This window comes from Macaca nemestrina, chromosome 10 (genome assembly GCF_043159975.1).
Source record: "Macaca nemestrina isolate mMacNem1 chromosome 10, mMacNem.hap1, whole genome shotgun sequence".
NCBI classification, from domain to species: domain Eukaryota; kingdom Metazoa; phylum Chordata; class Mammalia; order Primates; family Cercopithecidae; genus Macaca; species Macaca nemestrina.
This window is the reverse complement of record NC_092134.1, coordinates 23,395,469-23,420,903: the sequence shown is the minus strand read 5'-3', so window position 1 is coordinate 23,420,903 and position 25,435 is coordinate 23,395,469. Positions and strand designations below refer to the sequence as shown.

General features: G+C 48.2%; 1 protein-coding gene across 3 annotated transcripts in view; it reads right to left on the bottom strand.

The window, feature by feature from the left end:
- The window catches only part of GLT (glycolipid transfer protein), a 31,451-nt gene extending 24,161 nt beyond the window's left edge, over positions 1-7,290 (bottom strand). The window contains exon 1 of one of the 3 annotated variants that reach the window (XM_011761088.2): positions 7,021-7,290. In XM_011761088.2, coding sequence (XP_011759390.1) covers positions 7,021-7,123 — 103 coding nt within the window. In that variant the 5' untranslated portion in view covers positions 7,124-7,290. Of the gene's footprint in view, positions 1-6,074; positions 6,312-7,020 lie in introns of those variants that run through there. The other 2 variants (XM_071071153.1, XM_011761089.3) reach the window with 2 other exon arrangements.
- Between the last annotated feature and the right edge of the window lie 18,145 nt (positions 7,291-25,435).

Sequence of the window (25,435 nt, the reverse complement as noted above, 5' to 3'; positions counted from 1 at the left end):
GTTTCTTTAGCTGTAAAACAAGAGAAATCTCTGATTCTAGGCTGCCACTGCTCCACTTCCCCAAAATGGAACAAGCACTGGACCAAAAGTGATGGAAAACCACTCTTTCTGGGTTCACTCCAGGACTATTTAATGAGTGCCAGATGCCTAGAAGGCCAGATTCCACAGACATCCATTTAATTAAGGTAAGAGGCATGAAGAAAAATCAGCCCCAGAATTTGGATCTCAAGAACTGAGAGGTGGAAATCATGACCTTCAGCTCTTCCATCTCTAGTCTCTCCCTAAACAGTGAGAGCAAACAGGTATCATCTCACGCACCACTCTAACTGACCTGGAGTGGCTGTGTTAAGAAAGATGCCGAGGCTATGTTTAGGCTCAAAGGGGAAAAGAGCATCATGATCGATTGATGATGTCTGCCACAAATACAGGCTATGAAGGGGGTTATGTATTTTAATTTAGTCATGTATCTTATTTTAGTTTAGTTCAGTTTATTTATTTTGAGACGGAGTCTTACTCTGTTGCCCAGGCTGGAGTGCAGTGGTGCAATCTCAGCTCACCGCAAGCTTCACCTTCCAGGTTCAAGGGATTCTTCTGCCTCAGCCTCCCGAGTAGTTGGGATTACAGGTGCATGCTACCATGCCTGGTCAATTTTTTTTGTATTTTTAGTAGAGACGGGGTTTCTCCATGTTGGCCAGGCTGGTTTCCAACTCCCAACCTCAGGTGATCCACCTGCCTCAGCCTCCCAAAGTGCTGGGATTACAGGCATGAGCCACTGTGCCCGGCCTAGTCATGTATTTTAATTTGGAAAAAGAGAAAAGGGCCCAGCATCTTCAACAAGAACCCAGAAGAATGAGAATGGAATGAAAAGCAGTCATTCAGCGAATAGTACTAGCACCGAGCGCAACGCACTGAAATAACTCAAATTCACAGAATATGATACAGTCTATGGGCGTCTAAGAGGGTCAGGAGAGATGTTCTGGATAATGTGACTCCTTAAGAATTAGTAGAACCTAGACAGGCAAAAGGAGGGAGGTGGGCTGAAGAGCAGAGTGGTCCACCAGGCAGAGGGGCTAATGTGGGGAAGCTCTGGAGGCAAGAGTATGACAATAGTGGCACGTGTGGGGCTGGAAACCATTCACAAAGGCTGAAGCACAGGTTCCAAGCTGGGATGATAGGGAACCACACAGGCTTCTAGACAGGGAGTGTCAAGAACTAGATGTTACCTAAGTCTCCATGCCCCTGCCCTCCCATTGTTAATGCTTTAGAACAGCCACAAAATTGACCTTCAAAATGAGAAGGAGCCCTCCCAAAAGTCAGTCTTGCAAACTGATCGGTCAGGAAAGATCTGATTACTGGGTCAAGGTACAGAGAGAAGATAAACAAAGGGCTGGCCTCTAAGTGGATGTAGTAAAACCTGTACAACTTGGGAGATTCCAATTAGAGATAAGGAGGAAGGGCAGGCCCAAAATATGGATCCTCTAAGCCAGGCAGGCAGGAGGCTGGCCCACTGCCAACGCACACTGAAGCAAGCCCAACTAATGCTGTCACAAACAACACCTAACAAAGGTTTAAGAAATGTGGCTACTCTAACAGGTTAAAGCACTCTTCAGCTCTGCAGTTTCACTTCCAAAAATGAGAAATAACCAAAGGAGTGTACACAGAAGTGTATACAAGGATGTTCACTGCAGCACTGTCTACCAGAGCCTGACATAAGAAGCAATGTGAATGTCCAGCAGTAGGGGATTGGTTTAATACATTATACCGCATTGAAACAATACAATTGGCTGGGTGCAGTGGCTCACACCTGTAATCCCAGCACTTTGGGAGGCTGAGGTGGACGGATCACTTGAGGTCAGGAGTTCAAGAACAGTCTGGCCAAAGTGGTAAAATCCCGTCTCTACTAAAAATACAGAAATTAGCTGGGCATAGAGTCATGCGCCTATAATCCCAGGTACTTGGGAGGCCGAGGCATGAGGATCACTTGAACCCAGGAGGTGGAAGTTGCTGTGAGTCGAGATCATGCCACTGCACTCCAGCCTGAGCAACATAATAAGATCCCTGTCTCTACAAAAATAAAAATTAAAAAAATTAGCTAAGCATGGTGGCACATGCCTGTAGTTCTAGCTGCTCAGGGAGCTGAAGTGGGAAGATTGCTTGAGCTCAGGAGTTCACATCACTGCACCACTCTAGCCTGGGTGACAAAGGAAAGCAAGAGAAAGAAAGAAAGAAAGAAAGAAAGAAAGAAAGAGAGAGAGAGAGAGAAAGAGAAAGAGAGAGAGAGAAGGAAGAAAGAAAGAAAGGAAAGAAAGAAAGAAAGAAAGAAAGAAAGAAAGAAAGAAAGAAAGAAAGAAAGAAAGAAAGAAAGAAAGAAAGAAGGGAGGGAGGGAGGGAGGGAGGGAGGGAGGGAGGGAGGGAGGGAAGGAAGGAAAGAAAGAGGGAGGGAAGAAAGAAAGGAAGAAAAGAAAGAAGGAAAGAAAGGAAAGGAAGAGGAAGGAAGGAAGGAAAAGGAGGAAAGAAAAGGAAAGACAGAGGATTGACATAAAAAGATGGTCATGCTATATTGTTGGATAGAAAAAAGCAGATTAGGCCGGGCGCGGTGGCTCAAGCCTGTAATCCCAGCACTTTGGGAGGCCGAGACGGGTGGATCACGAGGTCAGAAGATCGAGACCATCCTGGCGAATAGGGTGAAACCCCGTCTCTACTAAAAAATACAAAAACTAGCCGGGCGAGATGGCGGGCGCCTGTAGTCCCAGTTACTTGGGAGGCTGAGGCAGGAGAATGGCGGAAACCCGGGAGGCGGAGCTTGCAGTGAGCTGAGATCCGGCCACTGCACTCCAGCCCGGGCGACAGAGCAAGACTCCGTCCCAAAAAAAAAAAAAAAAAAAAAAAAAAAAAGCACATTATACTTGTTTGTTTACTTTATTTGTTTATTTATTTGAGACAGGGTCTCAGTCAACCAGTAATAACTGATAATTAGGCTTTATGTAGATTTTCTTTTTTTTTGAGACAGGGTCTTGCTCTGTCACCCAGGCTGGAGTGTAGTGGCACAATCTCAGCTCACTGCAACTTCGGCATCCCAAGCTCAAGTGATCTTCCCACCTCAGCCTCCCACGTAGCTGGAACTATAGGTGTTCACCTCAACACCCAGCTAATTTTCTGTACTTCTGGTAGAGACAGGGTTTCACCATGTTGCCCACGCTGGTCTCAAACTCCTGACCTCAAGAGATTCGCCCACCTCAGCCTCCCAAAGTGCTGGGATTACAGGCGTGAGCCACCGCACCAGCCCATACTTTTTTTCCCCCAAAAAGATGGATGTAGAGGGTCGGGCGCGGTGGCTCACGCCTGTAATCCCGGCACTTTGGGAGGCCAAGGCGGGCGGATCATGAGGTCACGAGATCCAGACCATCCTGGCTAACACAGTGAAACCCCGTCTCTACTAAAAATACAAAAAAATTGGCCGGGTGCGGTGGCTCAAGCCTGTAATCCCAGCACTTTGGGAGGCCGAGACGGGCGGATCACGAGGTCAGGAGATCGAGACCATCCTGGCTAACACCGTGAAACCCCGTCTCTACTAAAAAATACAAAAAACTAGCCAGGCGAGGTGGCGGGCGCCTGTAGTCCCAGCTACTCGGGAGGCTGAGGCAGGAGAATGGTCTAAACCCGGGAGGCAGAGCTTGCAGTGAGCTGAGATCTGGCCACTGCACCCCAGCCTGGGCGACAGAGCAAGACTCTGTCTCAAAAAAAAAAAAAACAAAAACAAAAACAAAAACAAAAAAATTAACTAGGCGTGGTGGCAGGTGCCTGTAGTCCCAGCTACTCGGGAGGCTGAGGCAGGAGAATGGCATGAACCCGGGAGGCGGAGCTTGCAGTGAGCCAAGATCACGCCACTGCACTCCAGTCTGAGCAACAGAGCGAGACTCAGTCTCAAAAAAAAAAAAAAAAAAAAAGATGGATGTAAATGTAGAAGGAAAATATTCTGAAATCCCAGCAGAGATTATTTCTTTAAAACTCCACCTCAAATGTTGTCAGACAATTAAGTGAACAAATCTGGAAAGAGTACTTAGCACATAGTAAGTGCTCAGTGAGTGACAGGGAGATTTTTATGTATCATTTGTATTTGCTCAGTTTTCCTCCAATCGACAGATCTTCCTTGCAGAATTAAATACTTTTTTAAAACACAGCTTTTGGCTCTTAGTCATATTTATATCTAGAGCTATGGTTCTCAGAGGTGATTTTGCCTCCCTGGGGATATTTTTGGGGAGGGGGTGCTACTGGCATCTGGTAGGTAGAGGCCAGGGATGCTGCTAAACATCTTACAATGCACAGGAGAGCCCCACCACCACAAAGAATCATCTAGTCCCAATGTTGGCAGTGCCATGGTGAAAAATCCCTGACTTGGAGGAAACTGTCACTGCAAGGTGTTTCAGACTCCTGGTGTCCCTCACCCCAGAGCAGCTCCATTCAAGAGACACACACACCACCCAGATCATCCAGGTGACCAGATGCTCCCAAGATCTAGAAAAAGCCCTGTATCACAGCTGACAAATGATCTCGATCAGATGTCCCAGAGAAAAGTCACTCGTGGAAGAATCCTCCTAAAGCTTAAGTCTTCAACCCTCAGGAGCAATTCTCCTCCCCCCACAGAAGAGAATAATGGTTCAAATGAATTATCACTTTTTTTTTTTCTTTAGAGTCCTAAGAATTAGCCTCTCTGGTGAACAGTAAACAGCTCTGGTGGGCAGAGGGCCCTGTGGTGGTTAACCCATTGTGGACCAACCCCACTGAGGCTTCTGTGTAAATGGTACTTCTGTCAATAGATGTGACACCCACAGCACAGGGATTGCAACAAAGACAAGGGTCCTTTGAGACCAAGGAAAGGGAGGAGGAGATGCTCTTTAGCCCTGGCACCAGATGACTGCTGGCTCTGGCTTGCCACCTCCCTCTTTCCTCCAAAACCAGCCAGATAATTTCATCAAATGATGATACCCCCAAATACAGAATGGATGTGCAACCTCACTGAAAATAAGGGAAGAAAAAGCCACAGTTTAACCTGGGGTTTCTCCACCTTTGACACTGCTGATGTTTGGGGCTAGATCATTCTTTGTTGTGGCAGGACTGTCCTGTGCACTGTAGGATGCTGAGCAGCTCCCTGGCCTCTACCCACAAGACACCCCACGTCCCATCCCCCAACACAGTTGTGACAAAAATGCCTCCAGGCATTGTCAGATGTCCCCTCAGGGGCAAAACTGCCCTCAGTTGAGAACCACTGACAAATGGATTCTGAATCCCTGTCCAGAGCAAGCTGGCTCTGACTTGTAACTATTCCTGGAACCAAAGAGGAAACAAGCAAGCAAAAAAAACAACAACAACTCAGTCACAAAATTAAACAACTTTTCAATGCTAGGGCCGGTTCGCTCCCAAGTCCCTGCCTGGACAGTCAGTATTATCTCAAGACTGTAACACTGATAATAAGAAAGTTTTGTGCATTCAGCAGTATTGACTGAGCATCTGCTATGTGCCGGGCACTGTTCTGGGCACCGGGGACACAGAGTGGATGTAAAAGAACAAGCCCTCGATCTCAGATTGCTCACCCAGGTCTGGAATCATACACACCAGACAATTTGCACTCCCTTAAACACTGATTAATCACTCTAGCAAGGAACCAAAACTGGATTCAGGAACTCATAACCACACCCCCTACAGCAAAGACCTATTTGGCACTTATGGCCTCAGTGCTTTACACACACCACCTCATCTACTCCTCACAGCTGGCCTAGGAGATTAGCATCCCCGTTTCACAGCTGGGGACACTAAGGCTCAAGAGGTGAAGGAAGGGAACTACAGACTCCTGGTAACCACAACCATCCCAGAGCTCAGGACACTGTGGGAACTACCACCTCCAACAAACTTCATTGCCCACTAAGTCAGACTGCCTTAAGGTCTCCTGTCTGTGAGTTTCAGCTGGACTCTGCCCTGGGGGCTGGTATCTTCCTGCAAGGCCACCAAGTGAATCAGCAGGCCAGGACAGAGCCCACATGAAGGAGGAGAATAGAGGCTCCGGTTGCACCCTTTACCTGGGACCCAAAAGGCAACGGGCAGGGGCAGTGGTGCTGGTTTCTGGTTCCCATTTTCCATCCGGGGCCTTGGGTGGGCTGGGCTAGGCTGAGGGAGTGGGAAAGGGGATCTGAAAGTGGACCGCCTTCCCAATGCGCCCAGGAACTTCAGCACGACATACAGGGGAGGGGCTTCCTCTTGCAGAGCCTAAACTGAGGGAGGAATTGGTGCCAAGCTCTGTATGTCTGATGTCACCTCACAAAACAGCTCCCCCCACAACCCTCATCCCCGTCCTAAAAGGAGGAAAAACTTAAGGTGGTTTCCCCTAGAAAGAGGCCCTGGAGTTTTGCAATTCCACCTTCAAAACACCCTTCCTGTCCCCGCCTTACCAGGCTTCCCACCCTTGGAGGGGGAGACGGGAGTCTTTGATCTGGAATGGGGGAATTCTGAGGGAAGAAGGAAGGGTTCGTAGGTCCCATGAGGGAGAGGCTGGAAGCGTTTAAAGAGAAAGCTTATGAAATGGGGAGATTCATTGTAAGGTGAGGGAGTTGAGAGCCATCAGAAAGCGCCAGGGATGAAAGAAGCACTTTGGGGAAGAAGGGGCAGGAGTCTTTGGGGGAGATGGTGGATTAGAGAATGCCTAGGGGAGATGGAGATGGAAGAGTAAGGGGTGTTGGGGGGACGGATGATCAGGGGGCATTTGGGGGATATGGAGGACTGTGAGGTGTCTAGGGAGAGGGGGGATTTGGAGAGGACAGGGAGGATGTGACATGTTTAGAGGGGAGAGGACTTGGGAGTGGTCCGGGAAAGGGAGACTTTAGGGTGAGTGGAGGTAAAGAGGATCTTGGGTGACTGAGGAAACAGGACTTGGGGATGTCTAGGGCAGAGATGTTTAGGGGATACTAAGGGGAAGGATTCGGGTGCGTGTGGGACTGCGGGCCGCCTCCCCCCTCCATTCCGGCTCACCGAAGAAGGGTGGCAGGTGGGACACCGCCTCGAGGAAGGGCCCGGTCTCGATCTGCTTGTCCGCGGGCAGCGGTTTCAGCAGGTGTTCGGCCAGCAGCGCCATTTCGGGGTCGAGGCCCGCGGTGATGCCCCAGCCGGCGCCGCGGGCGTCCACGCCGCCCCGCGGGCCGCCGCCGTCAGCGCGGGGGCCGTCACAGCCGCCCGCCGCAGGTTCCGGGGACGCCAGCGTCACCACTTCCGCCCGCACCGCGCCCTGGTACCCAAGCGCTCAGCGCTGCCCCCCGGCCGAGCGCCTAAACTGCCAGGCGCACCGCCCCGCCCCCGCTCGCCGGCTCCCAATCCGCGCCCGCCGCCGAGGTCTCCGCGCCGCCATTGGCCGAGGGGCCGGCCGGGGACGGGACGCAGAGGAGGCGCGCAGGTTCGTGGGTCCCTGAGGGCCCAAGTGAGCCGCTCCCAGTTGAGTCTTCCCCAGGTGTGCCTCCTGCCGTCCCCAGATTGGCCCCCCCCCCGACCCGGGCGGGCCGGCTCGGGCCAGGTCACAGCTCACAACCCGCCCACCAGCTCGGGTTACAGCCCCACCCAGCCAACGCTCCCCAGGACCTACGTTTCCCCCAAAATTGTCCCCCAATAACCGCAAATGACCTGGGTGGACACTGCTTTCCTGTTGGTCACGGTTCTCTTTTGCTACAACCGACGGGGACGCTCGATTGCTTGATTCTTCGTCTTCAATGATCTTATACCTGTTAAACACTGCTGAAGTCACAACCTAACTCAGCCACTGCCCTGCTGGACGACTCCTGCTTCCCGAAATCTGGGGTCCAGTCTGCCCTCAACAGTCTGATGTTATCTATTGTGAGGCAGAAGAACAGGGCCTGGAGGCAGGGAACATAAGGCCGATCCACGCTGACTTGTAGACCTAAATCAAATGAAAGCACCTCAGCAATGACAGGAATGTGAATGGCTTTGCAACTTCATTTCATCCTCTCCATTCACGCCCTTTACACTTTGTAACTTCACATTCATCCTCTCCATTTACACAGACCACACACTCCAAGAAACATCCTCTCCATTTATACTTTGTAACTTCACATTCATCCTCTCCCTTTACATAGATCACACACCAAGTAACATCCTCTCCATTTGCAATAGGGCACATTCTGAGTAAATAACTCTTAACTTCACTTCATTCTCTTCATTTACATAGAATATTCACCAAGTAACCAATGGGAGAGTATTGAAACCCCAGAAAATTCTGTAAGCGGGGCTCTTGAGCCTCTACGTTCAGGCCCATTCCCACACTGTGGGGTGAGTTTTCATTCTCAATAAATCCTTGCTTTTGCTTTCCTTGCTTTGTTTGTGCGTTTCATCCAAGATGCCAAGTACCTGGACACCTTCTACCGGTAACAGTTGGAGCCAGCCCAGTTTATACCAATTCAACCACAACCTGACTGGGCACTTGTTTCCCAAACCTCAGGTCTCTCCAACAGCCCAGGGTCCAGCTTCTCACACCTTGAATCACAAGTCATCTCAGCCACAACCCACCTAGATGCTTATGTCCTAAACCCCAATGCCAAACTTTTACAAAAATCTAACACACCATTGTCGAGAGCCTCTTATTCATTCCAGAATAAACATTTGCTGTCCTTCCCCTCCTCTGCCCCCCGCACCCGCCCACCGCCACTGTGTGTCATGCACTGCACTGGGCACTGAAAATAAAGTGAACAATACAGCAAAATCCCTGCCCTTGTGGAGCTGACATTCTGGCTGGGAACACAATACAATGCAATACAAATTGGTGAGACAATTTCAGACACTGATGAGTATGTGAAGAAACTAAAACAGTGTAGTGACGGAGGATGACTGAAGCCTGCTGGCTGAGATTGGATGTGGGGGTTTGGGAGCAGTACCTCTGGAGAGGTGATATTTGAGCTGAGACCTGGAGGAGAAGTAGGATAGAGCCAGATGAAAGACTTAGGGTGTGAGTCTGGCCAACATGGTGAAACCCCATCTCTACTAACAAATATAAAAGTTAGCTGGGTGTGGTGGCGCGCGCCTGTAACCCCAGCTACTCAGGAGGCTGAGGCAGGGAGAATTGCTTGAACCAGGGAGGCAGAGGTTGCAGTGAGCCAAGATCGCGCCATTGCACTCCAGCCAGAGCGAGTGAGACTCCATCTCAAAAAAAAAAAAGAAAAAAAAAAAAAGACTTGGGGTGTGAGGCACATGAGGAGAAACCTTAAGGTAACAAAGAGCTTGGTGTGGTACAAGGAATCGGGGGACCAAGAGAGGAAATGGGAATGGGTAAGTGAGGGCAAGAGTGAGTAGGGTGATAGGAGTTGAGGTCAGGGAGGTGAGCAGAGGCTGGAGTATGTTGGGGCAGGAAGGGAGTGGTGAAGAGTTTGGATTTTTTTTTTTTTTTTTTTTTTTTTTTGAGATAGAGTCTCACTTTGTCGCCCAGGCTGGAGTGCAGTGGTGCGATCTTGGCTCACTGCAACCTCCACATCCCAGGTTCAGGCTATTCTCTGCCTCAGCCTCCCAAGTAACTGGGATTACAGGCATTCGCCACCACGCCTGGATAATTTTTTTGTATTTTTAGTAGAGACCAGGTTTCATCATGTTGGCTAGGCTAGTCTTGAACTCCTGACCTTGTGCTGTACCTGCCTTGGCCTCCCAAAGTGCTGGGATTACAGGCGTGAGCCACCGTGCCCGGTCGAGAGTTTGGATTTTATATTAAAGGCAATGAGAAATCACTAGTGCATTTCTTCTGAATCTTATTGAATGTTTTCATTTTTTTTCTTTTTTCTTTTTCTTTTCTTTTTTTTTTTTTTTTTTTTTAGAGAGACAGGTTATCACTCTGTAGCCAAGGCTAGAGTGGTATGATCACAGCTCCCTGCAGCCTCAACCTTCTGGATTCAAGCAATCCTCCCGCCTCAGTCTCTCGAGTAGCTGGGACTACAGGAACATGCCAACATGCTAGCCTTTTTTTTTTTTTTTTTTTTTTTTTTGTAAAGATAGGGTCTTGCTATGTTGCCCAGCCTGGTTTTGAACTCCTGGGCTCAAGCGATCCTCCCACCTTGGCTTCCCAAGGTGCTAAGATTATAGGTGTGAACCACTGTGCCCAGCCTGAATGTTTTAATCTTTCAGGGAGCAAGTGAGAGAAGAGGTTGTTTCAAACCATGACCCAGGTAGGATCAGGAAGTGAGAAGGGCTGGGGGAGACAAAGCTAACATCAACTCTTGCTCATACCCAGACCCTGACATGCCCCATCAAGTCAGATCTCCCACTGATAGGATCCCAAGCCATCAACTTGGCTTGTTCCCACCCCACCCAACCTCACTACCTCGAGCATTCTGATACCATCTCCTTGAAGTCTCACTGGCCCGCCCTGCACCCTGTCCTCATGCCAGAACCCCACCCACCTGTCAGACACCTCCATCAATTCCACACAGAGCTCACACCCTAGATGGAGACCTCTGGCATCAGACAACACCCTGATTTCTCAACCCTTTCCATTCCAGACAAACCATTCATTCAGACACTATGGCTGATTCAAGAAGCACCTTGCCATAGAACATAGGCTTGATGCGCTGAGGTAGGTCAATGCTCTGAGATAATGGAGCATCTTGAAAGTTCATCCATCCATTCATCTACCCCTTCATCAATCCAACAAATATGATCAGTGCCGGGCCTAGGGTGGATTTTTGCTTTCCCATAGCTTGTGACAGGGGCCAGACTGGTAGCATAAATGGGTGCTGTGGGCTGAGTGTGACACAATGAGGAGTGGTGGAGACTTTGGAGAACGGGGGCCACATAGCCCATCGAAAGGGCACTATTAGTCATGCATCATGGCAAGTGCTTGTAGCCTCAGCTATGTGGGAGGCTGAAGTGGGAGGACCCCTTCATTCCAGGAGGTGGAGGCTGCAGTGAGCTAAGATTGTGCTACTGCTCTCCAGCCTGGGTAACAAAATTAGAATACATCTTTTTTTTTTTTTTTTTTTTTTTGAGACGGAGTCTGGCTCTGTCTCCCAGGCTGGAGTGCAGTGGCGCAATCTTGGGTCACTGCAAGCTCCACCTCCTGGTTCACACCATTCTCCCATTCTCCTGCCTTAGTCTCCCGAGTAGCTGGGACTACAGGTGCCCGCCACCACTCCTGGCTAATTTTTTTGGATTTTTAGTAGAAATGGGGTTTCACCATGTTAGCCAGCATGTTAGTCAGGATAGATCTCCTGACCTTGTGATCCGCCTGCCTCGGTCTCCCAAAGTTCTGGAATTACAGGCGTGAACCACTGCTCCAGGCTGAATCCATCTCTTAAAATTAAAAAATAAGTAAACAAATAAACAGAACTATCAGGCTCTTCATCCCCCAGAGCTGCTAGCTTTTCCAGTTCCTCAAGGGAAACCAGAAAACTAGATCTGGGCCGGGCGCGGTGGCTCACACCTGTAATCCCAGCACTTTGGGAGGCTGAGGAGGGCGGATCACGAGGTCAGGAGATCGAGACCATCCTGGCTAACACGGTGAAACCCCGTCTCTACTAAAAGTACAAAAAATTAGCTGTGCGTGGTGGTGGGCGCCTGTTGTCCCAGCTACATGGGAGATTGAGGCAAGAAAATGGCATGAACCCGGGAGGCAGAGCTTGCAGGGAGCCGAGGTCGCACCACTGCACTCCAGCCTGGGCGACAGAGCAAGACTCCGTCTCAAAAAAAACCAAAAAAACAAAAAACAAAAAAACAAAAAAACCTAGATCTGTAGGTAAAAATTGCTTGATTTTTAAATGTTGGCAACTAATTGGAATTTGTTAAGAACAAGATGTCAGCCACACACAGCATTTTTTCTTTTCTTTTTTTTTTTTGATACAATCTCAAACTTACAGAAAAGTTACAACTACAGTTACAGATTTTCTTCCTGAACCATTTGAGCATCGTTGCTGAAACAATGTCCTATTGCCCTAAACACCTGAATGTGTATTTCCTCCAAACAGGGACGCTGTCCTGCAGAATCACTGTACATCCATCCATGCAGGAAATTCACCCTGATGTACTGCTACCACCTAATCCTCAGACCTTATTCAAAGTTTGCCATTTGTCCCAGTAATATCCTTTGTTTTTGTTTTTGTTTTTTGAGACGGAGTCTCACTCTATCACCTAGGCTGGAGTGCAGTGATGCGATCTCGGTTCACTGCAACCTCCCCCTCCCAGGTTCAAGCAATTCTCCTGCCTCAGCCTCCTGAGTAGCTGGGATTACAGGCATATGCCACAACACCCAGCTAATTTTTGTATTTTTAGTAGAGATGAGGTTGCACCATATTGGTCAGACTGGTCTCGAACTCCTGGCCTCAGGTGATCCACCCGCCTCAGCCTCCCAAAGTGCTGAGATTATAGGTATGAGCCACAGCACCTACCCTCAATAATGTCCTTTGTAGCCTAAAGGTCCAGTTCAGGACAGTTGCTCTGTCTCTAGAGTCTCCTTCACTCTAGAACAATTCCTCAGTCTTTCCTGGACTCCAATGACCTTGACACTTTTGAAGAGGACAGGACAGTTACTTTGTTTTTGTTTTTGTTTTCTGAGATGGAGTCTCACTCTGTCACCCAGGCTGGAGTACAGTGGCACAATCTTGGCTCACTGAAACCTGTACCTTCCAGGTTCAAGCGGTTCTCCTGCCTCAGCTTCCCGAGTAGCTGGGATTACAGGCACCTGCCACCACACCCTGATAATTTTTTATATTTTTGGTAGAGATGGGGTTTCACCATGTTGGCCAGGTTGGTCTCGAACTCCTGACCTCAAGTGATCCTCTCGCCTCGGCCTCCCAGAGTGCTGGGATTACAGGAGCCACGAAGCCCAGCCCCAGGACAGTAGCTTTGTAGAGTATCCTTCATTTTGGTTTTGTCTGATGTTTCTTCATGGTTAGATTCAAGTTGTACATCTTAACACTAGAAGCAGCTGTAGATTTTGTATGTCACAAACTATCACAGGAGTGATGCTCTGCGCTTCTCATTGTATCATAACAGATGACACAGTGATTTTTATTTGTCCCATTATTGAAAATCTAATGGGTTTTTTGTTTTTTGTTTTTTGAGACAGAGTCTCGCTCTGTCGCCCAGGCTGGAGTGCAGTGGCGGGATCTTGGCTCACTGCAAGCTCTGCCTCCTGGGTTCACACCATTCTCCTGCCTCAGCCTCCTGAGTAGCTGGGACTACAGGTGCCCGCCACCACACCTGGCTAATTTTTTGTATTTTTAGTAGAGACGGGTTTCACTGTGTTAGCCAGGATGGTCTCGATTTCCTGACTTCCTGATCCGCCCGTTTTGGCCTCCCAAAGTACTGTGATTACAGGCGTGAAACACCGCGCTCAGCCTTTTTTTTTTTTTTTTTAAGAGGCACAGTCTTGCCTCTGTTGCTCAGGCTGGAATGCAGTGGTGCGATCATAGCTCACTGTGGCCTTGAACTCCTGAGCTCAAGAAATCTTCCCACCTCAGCCTCCTGAGTAACTGGGACTACAGGTGTGCGCCTATTATTGCAGGTCTTAATTTTGATGATTTGAATAAGATGTCTTCACTCTTCTCTACCGCAAAGCTATTCTCTTCCTCTTTGAAATTAACAAATATTTCGCAGGGAGGCACTAGGTAAAGTAAATACCCCATCACTTGTAAAACTTTCCATTTATTTATTTACATCAGTGGGGACTTGTGATTCCGTGGGTTACAATCCATTACTTTTTATTTATTTATTTAGAGACAGAGTCTCACTCTGTCGCCCAGGCTGGAGTGTAATGGTGCGATCTCAGCTCACTAAAACTTCTACCTCCCAGGTTCAATCGATTCTCCTGCCTCAGCCTCCTGAGTAGCTGAGATTACAGGCACGTGCCACTACGCCCAGCTAATTTTTGTATTTTTAGTAGAGACAAGGTTTCACCATGTTGGCCAGGCTGGTCTCGAACTCCTGACCTCAGGTGATCAACCCACCTCAGCCTCCCAAAGTGCTGGGATTACACGTATAAGCCATCATGCCTGGCCTATTATTATTTATTTAGTGGCTCAAATCGTCCAAGATTTGGCCAGCGAAAGCCCCTCCAAGCTAGCTTCTGTGTGTTTCTGTCATGTCCCCATCATTAAGTCCTTCCTTACTCTCTAGCACAAGATATTCCAGGCTTATCTTGTACTTTCCCTGCCCTGGTCTCCAAACCAGCCATTTCTCCGAAAAGCCCTGGCTCTTTCCGGTGGACAATGGTATTTAGAAACCAAGATCTAGATGTGCTTCTTGTGTTTTGGGAGATTTTTATATTTCGTTTTTTGTTTTTTGTGGTTTTTTTTGAGATAGAGTCTTGCTCTGTCACCCAGGCTGGAGTGCAATGGCGTGATCTTGGCTCACTTCAACCTCCGCCTCCCGGGTTCAAGCAATTCTCCTGCCTCAGCCTCCTGAGTAGCTGGGATTACAGGTGCGTGCCACCACACCCGGCTAATTTTTGTATTTTTAGTGGAGATGGGGTTTCACTATGTTGGTCAGGCTGGTCTTGAACTCCTGACCTCATGCTCCACCTGCCTCAGCCTCCCAAAGTGCTGGGATTACAGGTGTGAGCCACTGCGCCTGGCCTAGATGTGCTTATTATTATCGCAGCGTCCCTTCTCCTAGACTCACTTAGTTTTATATGCACACATACACATTCATGTCTATGTTTATCTGTATTTGTTCCTATAGTCTTCTATCCATATTGAAAACCATGGTTTTGGCCGGGTGCAGCGGCTCACGCCTGTAATCCCAGCACTTTGAGAGGCCAAGGTGGGTGGATCAAGAGATCAAGAACATCCTGGCCAACATGGTGAAACCCCATCTTTACTAAAAATACAAAAATTAGCTGGGCATGGTGGTGCATGCCTATAATCCCAGCTACTCAGGAAGCTGAGGCAGGAGAATCACTTGAACCTGGGAGGCAGAGGTTGCAGTGAGCCGAGATCATGCCACTTCACTCCAGCCTGGTGACAGAGCAAGGCTCCGTCTCAAAAAAAAAAAAAAAAAAGAAAAGAAAAAAGAAAAGAAAAGAAAGAAAGAAAAAAGAAAGAAAAAAGAAAACCATGGGTTTTCACCCTGATAGATCCAGTTCTAATCTATCTCCATGGGTTAATTCTACTTTTCTACCTTTTCCTGTTTGTAGCTCCCTTCTCCTGCAGTGAGAAACCTGGTGTTCTCCTTGTTTTTCCCTCATTTGATCAATCCCCCATAGGTTACAATTTCCTATCATTGCTGCCACTCCCTCCCCAGCAAGGATGCCCCTCATGCCCTGCTGACGCTCCTGTAGCCCCTGCCAGTCTGCCTTTCCATGAGGATGCCCTCCTCACTTGCTGAGCTCTGGCCACCCCCACCCCATGCAGACACCTTTCTTATTCCATTTGGGATCTGACACCCATCTTTGTTGTTTTTGTTGTTTAGAAACAGGATCTCACTCTGTTGCCCAGACTGGAGTGCAATGGCATGATCACAGCTCATTGCAGCCTCTACCTCTTGGGCTCCAGCAATCCTCCTGCCTCAGACTCCCAAGTAGTTGGGATCACAGTCATGCATCGCCATGCCCGGCTAATTTTTAAATTTTTTGTTAAGACAGGGTCTCACTATGTTGTCCAGGCTGGCCTCGAAATTCTGGCCTTAAGCAATCCTCCTGCCTTAGCCTCCCAAGGCACTGGGATTACAGGGGTGAGCCACTGCGCCCAGCTTGACACCCCTCTTTAGACCAGCATGTACCCTCCCCAGTGCCCCCCATTACTGACATTTACCTTGCTGGGACCCACCTATTGACTTTTGGATTGAATTGTTCAAGAATAGAAGGGAGGGAAAGAGAGGAAACAGGGCGGGGGAGAGGTGGGAAGGAAAAGGGGAAGAGCCACAGAAAGCTTCAACAAGTTGGCTTTGGCTACGGGCCATCAATTTCTCCCCTTAGCTTCCCGTAGTGTCAGGGAACTCCTACCAGGCACAGAGAAGCCACCTCATCTTTTTGGATTGTTGGGTCACTCTACTTCTCCATGAGTTGCAAACCCTCTCTGCAATTAATCTGTAGGACCCGCTTTACCAATGGAGTTGCAATGTTTGGAATCAACTCAGTGTGGGTGAGGTGTTCACTCCGCAAAGCTTCATCATTTTCCTGAACCAGCTCCACCCAGTGTTAATAACATCTTCCCCAGCCGAATCATCAAATCCTTGTTACACAGGCCGTCTTTCCCCCAGCGGCGTCTGTTGGGATGGGTAAAGTAGGCCGAGTTCGTGGTCTTCCTGACATTTTATCCAATAAACGCAGCTTCTTTATTGCAGCATAGTAATAATAACAATGACAGCTAACACTTATTGAATACTTACTATGTTTAAAGCTTAGCACTTCTACTTTCTAGTTGTGTGGCCTTGAGCAAGTCACTTCCTGTGTCAGTGTCCTATGGCTGCTTGATGATTTAAAACCATCAAAATGTATTCTCTCACAGGTCTAAAGGCCAGAAGTCCAAAATTAGTATCACTAGGGCAAAATCAAGGTGTTGGCTAGAACACACTCTCTCCGAAGCCTCTGAGCTGGTCATGGTGGTGCGTGCCTGTAATCCTAGTTACTTGGGAGGCTGAGGTGGAACAACTCCTTGAGTCAAGGAGTTTGAGACCAGCCTGGGCCACGTAGCAAGATCCTGTCACCAAAAAAAAAAAAAAAAAAGGAGGCTGGGCTTGGTGTCTCACACCTGTAATCCCAGGACTTTGGGAGGACAAGGAGGGAGGATTGCTTGAGATCAGGAGTTTGAGACCAGCCTGGGCAACATAGCAAGACCTCGTCTCTACAAAATTAAAATTAAAAGACAACTCTGGAAGAAAATCCATTCTTGCCTCTTCCAGCCTCTGGTGGCTCTAGGCATTCCCGTCTCGCTCCAGCCTCTGCCTCCATCTTCACGTGAGCTTCTCCTGTGTGCGTGTAAAGTCTTCCCTCTGTTGTCTCATCTGTAAAGTTAGGACAGTAGCAATGCTAACTCCCTCTCAGGGCTGATGTGAGGTTTCAATGGGTTCATGTAGACAGGGCAGTTTGCATGCTGGCAGGCAGGTGGCCTCGATGAATGGTGTGGCTACTATGAATCGATTTACGGAGTTATTTCTACCCAGGACTGGCAATTGTGGGGATAATTGATTCCAGTGATGTCACCTCCCCAAGTGCCAGGTTTTCAGCAGGACTAAATGTGCCAAATGGGCTTTGTTGAGCCAACTCCTCTGGGTGTTAAGAGCCACCATGCCAATTCTCCTTGCTGTTTCTCGGGGCCCGTCTGCCGCCTCTCCCTAATTAATGTGAAGGCACGCCCGCCAGCAGGCCCACTTGCTGCCATCCCAGGAAACACCCAAGTGGGATATAGCCAAGTTTTGGACATTTTTTCAGTTACTGGATAAAAATAGTATTTTGGTCATTTAAACAGCACAGAGCAGAGGGGGAATGCCACTTTGTCCTCTCTCTACAGGGCCAGCCTCAGGGGCTGAGAGGGCCCGGCCTTTGTAGTCTCAAACTGAAAAAATGTTCTAAGGAAGCCTGACCGTGTCACAGTCCTAAGACAGTGTCATAGCACACTACCATTGTCATTAAATTGAAGAAACATAAAAATGAACCAACCTGGGCAACACAGAAAGATCTCATCTCTACAAAAAAAAAAAAAAATTAACAGGGCATGGGGGTGCATGTGCCTGTGGTCCCAGCTGCTCAGGAGGCTGAGGTCGGAGGATTACTTGAGCCCAGGAGATAAAGGCTGCAGTGAGCCATGATTGTGCCACTGCACTGCACCCTGGATGACAGAGCAAGACCCTGTCCCAAAAAGAAAGAGAAAGCCAGGCCGGGCGCGGTGGCTCAAGCCTGTAATCCCAGCACTTTGGGAGGCCGAGGCGGGCGGATCACAAGGTCAGGAGATCGAGACCACAGTGAAACCCCGTCTCTACTAAAAATACAAAAAATTAGCCGGGCGCGGTGGCGGGCGCCTGTAGTCCCAGCTACTCAGGAGGCTGAGGCAGGAGAATGGCGGGAACCCGGGAGGCGGAGCTTGCAGTGAGCCGAGATCGCGCCACTGCACTCCAGCCTGGGCAACAGCGTGAGACTCCGTCTCAAAAAAAAAAAAAAAAAAAAAAAAAAGAAAGAGAAAGCCAACTTTTTCTTTCTTTTTTTTTTTTTTTGGAGACAGAATCTCACTCTGTCACCCAGGCTGGAGTGTAGTGGCATGACCTCGGCTCACTGCAACCTCTGCCTCCCGTGTTCAAGTGATTCTCCACCTCAGCCTCCCGAGTAGCTGGGACTACAGGTGCTTGCCACGGCGCCCAGCTAATTTTTGTATTTTTAGTGGAGACCGGCTTTCACCACATTGCCCAGGCTGGTCTTGAACTCCTGATCTCAGGTGATCCGCCTGTCTCGGCCTCCCAAAGTGCTGTGATTACAGGCATGAGCCACCGTGCCCAGCCGACCTTTTTCATTCCATTCAGTTCCACAATCACTACTGGAACTTTTCTCTTGGACCAGGCTTTGCCAGGCAATGTGGGATCAAAGATGGCGCTCTCTTAAGGAGCTCACAGATGGGCGTTGTTAATGGCAATGAATCATGTAAGAATCTGAGCATTTAAAAATGAGGACAGGCATTAGCACACAGCCTCTGCCTGGCAGATAACAAGTCCAGGTAATGGTTTTGAACCCATAGGGTATTTGTTCCTTTCTTCTCTTATTAACTTCCTTGTGTCAAAATGTTTTGAATATAGAAAACAAAACAAATCACATTGGAATTTGTACCTCTATGATAAACTACCTGTACAGTTTTGATTCCATGGGAACAGTTAGGTTTAACTTTGAAGCAAAATCTAAAGACCGAAGTTCCTCACTGAATCAATTTTACAGTAAGCACAGTTTAAACATCCTTCTCTATAGGAAAATTATAACTTTTGCTTATTTTTATTGGTACTTCTAATGCTGTGTAATTGAGTGAGTAAATGTACTATAGTCATTCTAACTGAAGAAGAAGATATAGTAATGGGCTTTCTTAACATTTACTTTTTTTTTTTTGAGACGGAGTCTCACTTACTCTGTTGCTCAGGCTGGAGTGCAGTGGTACAATCTCCCTGCTCTCAGCAACCTCCGCCTCCCGGGTTCAAACAATTCTCCTGCCTCAGCCTCCCAAGTAGCTGAGATTCCACGTTTGTGCCACCATACCTGGCTAATTTTTTGTATTTTTTTTTTTTTTTTTTTTTTTTTTAGTGGAGACAGGTTTCACCATGTTGGCCAGGCTGGTCTTGAATTCCTGACCTCAAGTGATCCACCCGCCTTGGTTTCCCAAAGTGCTGGGATTATAGGCATGAGCCACTGTGCCCAGTCCCAATATTTGCTTTTGTTTTGAGACGAAGTTTTGCTCTTGTTGCCCAGGCTGGAGTGTACTGGCAAGATCTTGGCTAAGCTCACACAAACTCTGCCTCCCAGGTTCAAGTGATTCTCCTGCCTCAGCTTCCTGAATGGCTGGGATTACAGGCGTGTGCCACCATGCTCAGCTAATTTTTGAATTTTTAGTAGAGACGTGGTTTCACCATATTGGCCAGGCTGGTCATGAACTCCTGACCTCAGGTGATCCACCCACCTCAGCAATATTTGCTTTTTTAGAGGACATTTTTCTGTTCTCAACGAAAATGGATTTTAGAAAAGTACTTGGTGCCTAAGCTTTTTATGAGATTTAATCAGGCCAGACATGGTGGTTCACACTTGTAATCCCAGCACTTTGGGAGGCCAAGGCGGGTGGATCACTTGAGGTCAGGAGTTCGAAACCAGCCTGGCCAACATGGTGAAACCTTGTCTCTACTGAAAATACAAAAATTAGCTGGGCGTGGTGGCGCATCCCTGTAGTCCCAGCTACCCAGGAGTCTGAGGTATGAGAATTACTTGAACCCAGGAGGTGGAGGTTGCAGTGACCTGAGACTGTGCCATTGCACTCCAGCCTGGGCAATAGAGCAAGATACCGTCTCAAAAAAAAAAAAAATCATTTATTTAATGCTGCAATGAAAGCTATGGAAGAAAAATACAATCTGTCCTGACACCAAGTAATCTGGTCAGAGGGAATCAGGAGGGTTTCTCCAGCGAAGGGACATTTACAATGGGATCCTGAAGTCTGAGTAGGAGTTAGCAGAAGGGAAGGGTCTTCCGGACAGAGGGAACAGCATAGCGGGAACGGTGGTGGTGAGAGTTAAAGAAAAGACCAGTGTGGTCAGTGATGTCAGTAGGGGACCAGACCAGGCTGGGCCCAGTGGTATGGGCTTCGTGCCAAGGGAAATGGGGAGCCATGGAATGTTCAAGGCTGAGCAGACGATGGAACTGCTCTGATATGGTCTACCAGTCATTTTGAACTTTGGGACTTAGGAAGTAGAGGCTCTCTGTCATCCAGGAATGGCCAGTGGGTGCCTGTGGGCAGGAAAGTCACAGAAAACACAGGACTGGCCTGATGCCCCATTTTGGTGGACTGTGCCCCATACCTGACACCCCAGCAGAAGGCAACTGGTGTGGGATTTGGGATGGGAACCCTGATGCACTATAAAGACCATCAGAGTGCTCTGCCCAACTACTCTAAGCCTCAGTGGGGTTACTCTAACTCATACTCCTAAAGACACTGTGAGGATGAAGGTGGTCACCCAGGAACAGGACAATCAAGGTTCAGTAACTGGTAAACAGGTGTTGGCTGAGTCTCCTCCTCTTTGTGGCTTCAGTTTCTGCCTCTACCCATGGAGGCTACCGGCTGCTTTCACTGTCACGCTGGCTGTACCACTTACCTCGTTTAGGCACACAGTCCCCATTTCTGAGCCCCCATTTCCTCCTCTATAAAGCAAGGGCTTTGGGTGGGGTGAGCGTCAGCAAACTGGAACCTGTGGTCTTAAATTGTGAGCATTAGGCCAAGTGCAAATCCCAGCACTTTGGGAGGCCGAGGTGGGCAGATCACCTGAGGTCAGAAGTTCAAGACCAGCCTGACCAACATGGAGAAACCCCGTCTCTACTAAAAATACAAAATTAGCCAGGCATGGTGGCACATGCCTGTAATCCCAGCTATTCGGGAGGTTGACGCAGGAGAATCACTTAAACCCAGGAGGCAGAGGTTGCAGTGAGCCGCGATTGTGCCGTTGCACTCCAGCCTGGGCAAAAAGAGCAAAACTCTATATTGCCAGGCTGGTTTTAAATGCCTGGGTTCAAGCTATCCTCCTTGGCCTCCCAAACAGTGTTGGAATTACAGGTGTGAATGACCTCACTGGACCCTTTTGTTAGTATTATTAAAACACAAAGCTGGGGCTCTGAGAGGCAGCCTAGTAGCCCCAGGGTCTTGGAGCACACCTGTCTACTTCTGCAGCCTTGTCTTCAGGTGGGGTGGGGTGTGAAGCAAGAAGCTGGAGTGGTTGGTGTTGAAATGTCATACCTTCATAATGGTACCTACTAATTAAATGATGGCATTGTGCGGCTTCCAGTACTGTCATGTTTCATCAAATGGAGAGTGGCTCCCATAGCGTCACCCCCTCTCCCCATTCTTGTTTTCTTCTCCCACGCTAGGATACCCAGTCACAAGCCCAGGAGCAGACCCAACCTGAGGGTTCCTACCAGAGCTTCCCCTCTCAGCCCCCTGCATGCTGTAGTAATTGACCTGTAATTGAATATTTCATATTGCCAAATTCTTTGTGTGTTCACATTTGCAGGCCTCTTTTTTTTGAGACGGAGTCTTACTCTGTCACCCAGGCTGGAGTGCAGTGGCATGATCTCAGCTCACTGCAACCTCTACCTCCGAGGTTCAAACGATTCTCCTGCCTCAGCCTCCTGAGTAGCTAGGACTACAGGCGCGCACTACCACACCCGGCTAATTTGTATTTTTGGTGGAGATGGGGTTTCACTATGTTGCCCAGGCTGGCCTCGAACTCCTGACCTCAAGTGATCCACCTTCCTCGGCCTCCCAGAGTGCGGGCATTACAGGTATGAGCCACTGTGCCCAGCCACAGGCCTCTTTTAAGAGCTACACTTGCAAGCCACAAGCTCCCAGAAAAACACACTGAAGAGGGATTCACAGTCTAAGAAGTTTGTTGTAAATCCTGGCTTTTATAGTCTTTGCTGTGTGACTTCAGGAGAGTTACTTCACCTCTCTGAGCCTCGGTGCCCTCATCTGCAAAATGGGGGCAGGAACACGCTCCTCCCAGGTTGGAGGTAAGCTTAAATAAGGTAATATATCTCAAAGCACCTGGCACATAGCAGATGTTCAAGAAATGCTCATTCATTTTCTTCTTTTTGCTTTCTCTTAACATCATAGATTCCTTTTTCCTTTGGAGAAGGAAAAGAAGGTATTCAAAATTGGAGATCCATTCACTTTTTCATTCTCAACACAAGTATTGATTGAGGGTGGGCACGGTGGTTCACACCTGTAATCCCAGCACTTTGGGAGGCTGATGCCTGAGGTCAGGAGTTCAAGACCAGCTTGGGCAACATGACGAAAACCCACCTCTACTGAAAAAAAGTACAAAAATTAGCCGGGCGTGGTGGCAAGCACCTGTAATCCCAGCTACTTAAGAGGCTGAGGCAGGAGAATTGCTTGAACCCAGGAGGCAGAGGCTGCAGTGAACCAAGTTCGTGCCACTGCACTCCACCAGCCTGGGCGATAGAGTGAGATTCTGTCTCAAAAAAATATATATATATGTTATACATATATATAAAATATATGTGTATATTATATATAATATATATTATACATATATATAAAATATATATGTATGTTATGTATAATACATATTATACATATATAAAATATATATGTATGTTATATATAATATATATTATATATATAGAGAGAGAGCCTACCATGTACAAGGCATGGCATGGGGACTGCAGCAAGGAACATGATGATCCCTGCTTTTGTGTTGCAGCAAGAGGGCTCAGGCACTGGGATCAGGCAGAACTGGTTTCAAATCATGGCTCAACCATCTATCAGCTGCAGCTCCTCAGGCAAGCCATGCCACCTTTCTGAGGCTTAGTTTAGGCAATTCTCAAATGGGGACAATAAGATATCTCATAGAATGCCCAAGAGGAGCAAAGGAAAATATTCTTGTAAAGTTGCTTAATAGCGACAGCCAGCAGCTATGTAATCCAGAGGTTCCGAGTTGAACTAAGGGGGCCGGTGAGGATATCTGGCCAGCAAAAGAGAATGGAGGCTGTAATCTGGAGACTTCAGGCTTCCAGAATCAGGTCACTTGGGAATGGTTGCCCTCCGGCACGCTGGTCAAGCCCTAAGCCCTAAAGTTCCGCTAGTGGAGCTTATCTCATCATTATACAGATGAGGAAACTGAGGCCCAGATAGTGGAAAAGTCTTGCCCAAGAAGCACAAAATCAGGATCAGGTCTTCCTTCCCTTGCCCCACCTCACATATTTCTTTCTTTCTTTTTCTTTTCTTTTTTTTTTTCTTTTTCTTTTTTTTTTTTTTTTTGAGACGCTCTGTTGCCCAGGCTGGTGTTCAGTGGTTGGATCTCGGCTCACTGTAAACTCTGCCTCCTGGATTCAAGTGATTCTCATGCCTCAGCCTCCCGAGTAGCTGGAATCACAAGCGCGTGCTACCACACCTGGCTAATTTTTGTATTTTTAGTAGAGACAAGGTTTCACCACATTGGCCAGACTGGTCTCGAACTCCTGACCTCAAATGATCCACCCGCCTCAGCCTCCCAAAATACTGGGATTACAGTTGTGAGCCACTGTGCCTGGTCCAATTCATGTGTTTCTGAAGTTCCTATCAACAGACATTTATGTGTCGGTCTCCTTTGTTGGGTGGGCATCTCTGCTGAGTGACTGCAGCGGGCTGCTGCCTCCCCTCTGCATTGGGGACACAACATGAAAGAGTGGCCATGAATTTGGCCAAGGGGGTAGGGACTAATGGGAGGGAAACTTGAGGACTCTTATGCATGCAATGGGACAGACCCTGATTAAACGGGTGCCAACTAAAGGGGGATGTGAAAGAAGGCTCAGGTTTGGGCTCACCTGGGATGCACTGGATGCCCTACTCCTGGGCATGCTCCATTTATTCTCACACGGGCAACCCTAGAAAGTTGCACTATTTTTTGTTTTGCTTTGTTTTTTTGAGACAGAGTCTTGCTCTGTCACCCAGGCTAAAGTGCAGAGGCACAATCTTGGCTCACTGCAACCCCTGCCTCCTGGATTCAAGCGATTCTCCTGCCTTAGCCTCCCGAGTAGCTGGGACTACAGGTGCCCGCCTCCACGCCCAGCTAATTTTTATATTTTTAGTAGAGATGGCGTTTCACCATGTTGGCCAGGCTGGTCTCGAGCTCCTGACCTCAAGAGATCCGCCAGCCTTGGCCTCCCAAAGTACCGGGATTACAGGCATGAGCCACCACGCCCAGTGTGAAAGTTGCACTATTTTTACTCTCATTCCACGGAGTAGGAAGCTGAGGCACAGACAGACGAAGTGACTTGCCCAAGACTACACCAGCACGGTATAGCTTGAAACCTGGGCGTTCTGACTGTAGAGGCCATGTTTTGAGACAGGGTCTCGCTCTGTCACTCAGGCTGGAGTGCAATGGTGTGATCACGGCTCACTGCAGCCTCCCTATCCTGAGCTCAAGTGATCCTCCCACCTCAGCCTCCCAAGTTGCTAGGACTATAGGTGTGCGCCACCACAGCCTGCTAATTTTATTTATTTATTTATTTAATTTGGAGACAGAGGCTCACTCTGTCGCCCAGGCTGGAGTGCAGCAGCGCAATCTCAGCTCACTGCAACCTCTGTCTCCCAGGTTCTAGCGATTCTCCTACCTCAGCTTCCCGAGTAGCTGGGATTACAAGCATCTGCCATCATGCCCGGCTAATTTTTATATTTTTAGTAGAGACAGGGTTTCATCATATTGGCCAGGATGGTCTTCAACTCCTGACCTCAGGTAATCCACCCTCCTTGGCCTCTCAAAGTGCTGGGATTACAGGCGTGAGCCACTGAACCCAGCTGAGGCCATGATGCTGCATCCAGGAAAACCAGAGATGAATACAGAATGGAGAAATGAAGAAGAAACGAAAGAATAGGAAAATGAAAGAAAAGAGAACAAACAAGTAAGTATTTTTCTTCATTTTCTTTTTAATGGAATAGTTGGTATGTAATGCTTGTAGCACACATGAGTTATAAAACATACTAATAGAATGAACACTCTTGAACTCATCACCAATATAATACTATAATATAAAGTTATTGACTGGGCGCGGTGGCTTACTCCTGTAATCCTAGCACTTTGGGAGCCTGAGGCAGGTGGATCATGAGGTCAGGAGATCAAGACCAGCCTGGCCAATATGGTGAAACCACGTCTCTACTAAAATACAAAAAATTAGCCGGGTGTGGTGGCGGGCGCCTGTAGTCCCAGCTACTCGAGAGGCTGAGGCAGGGTAATCGCTTGA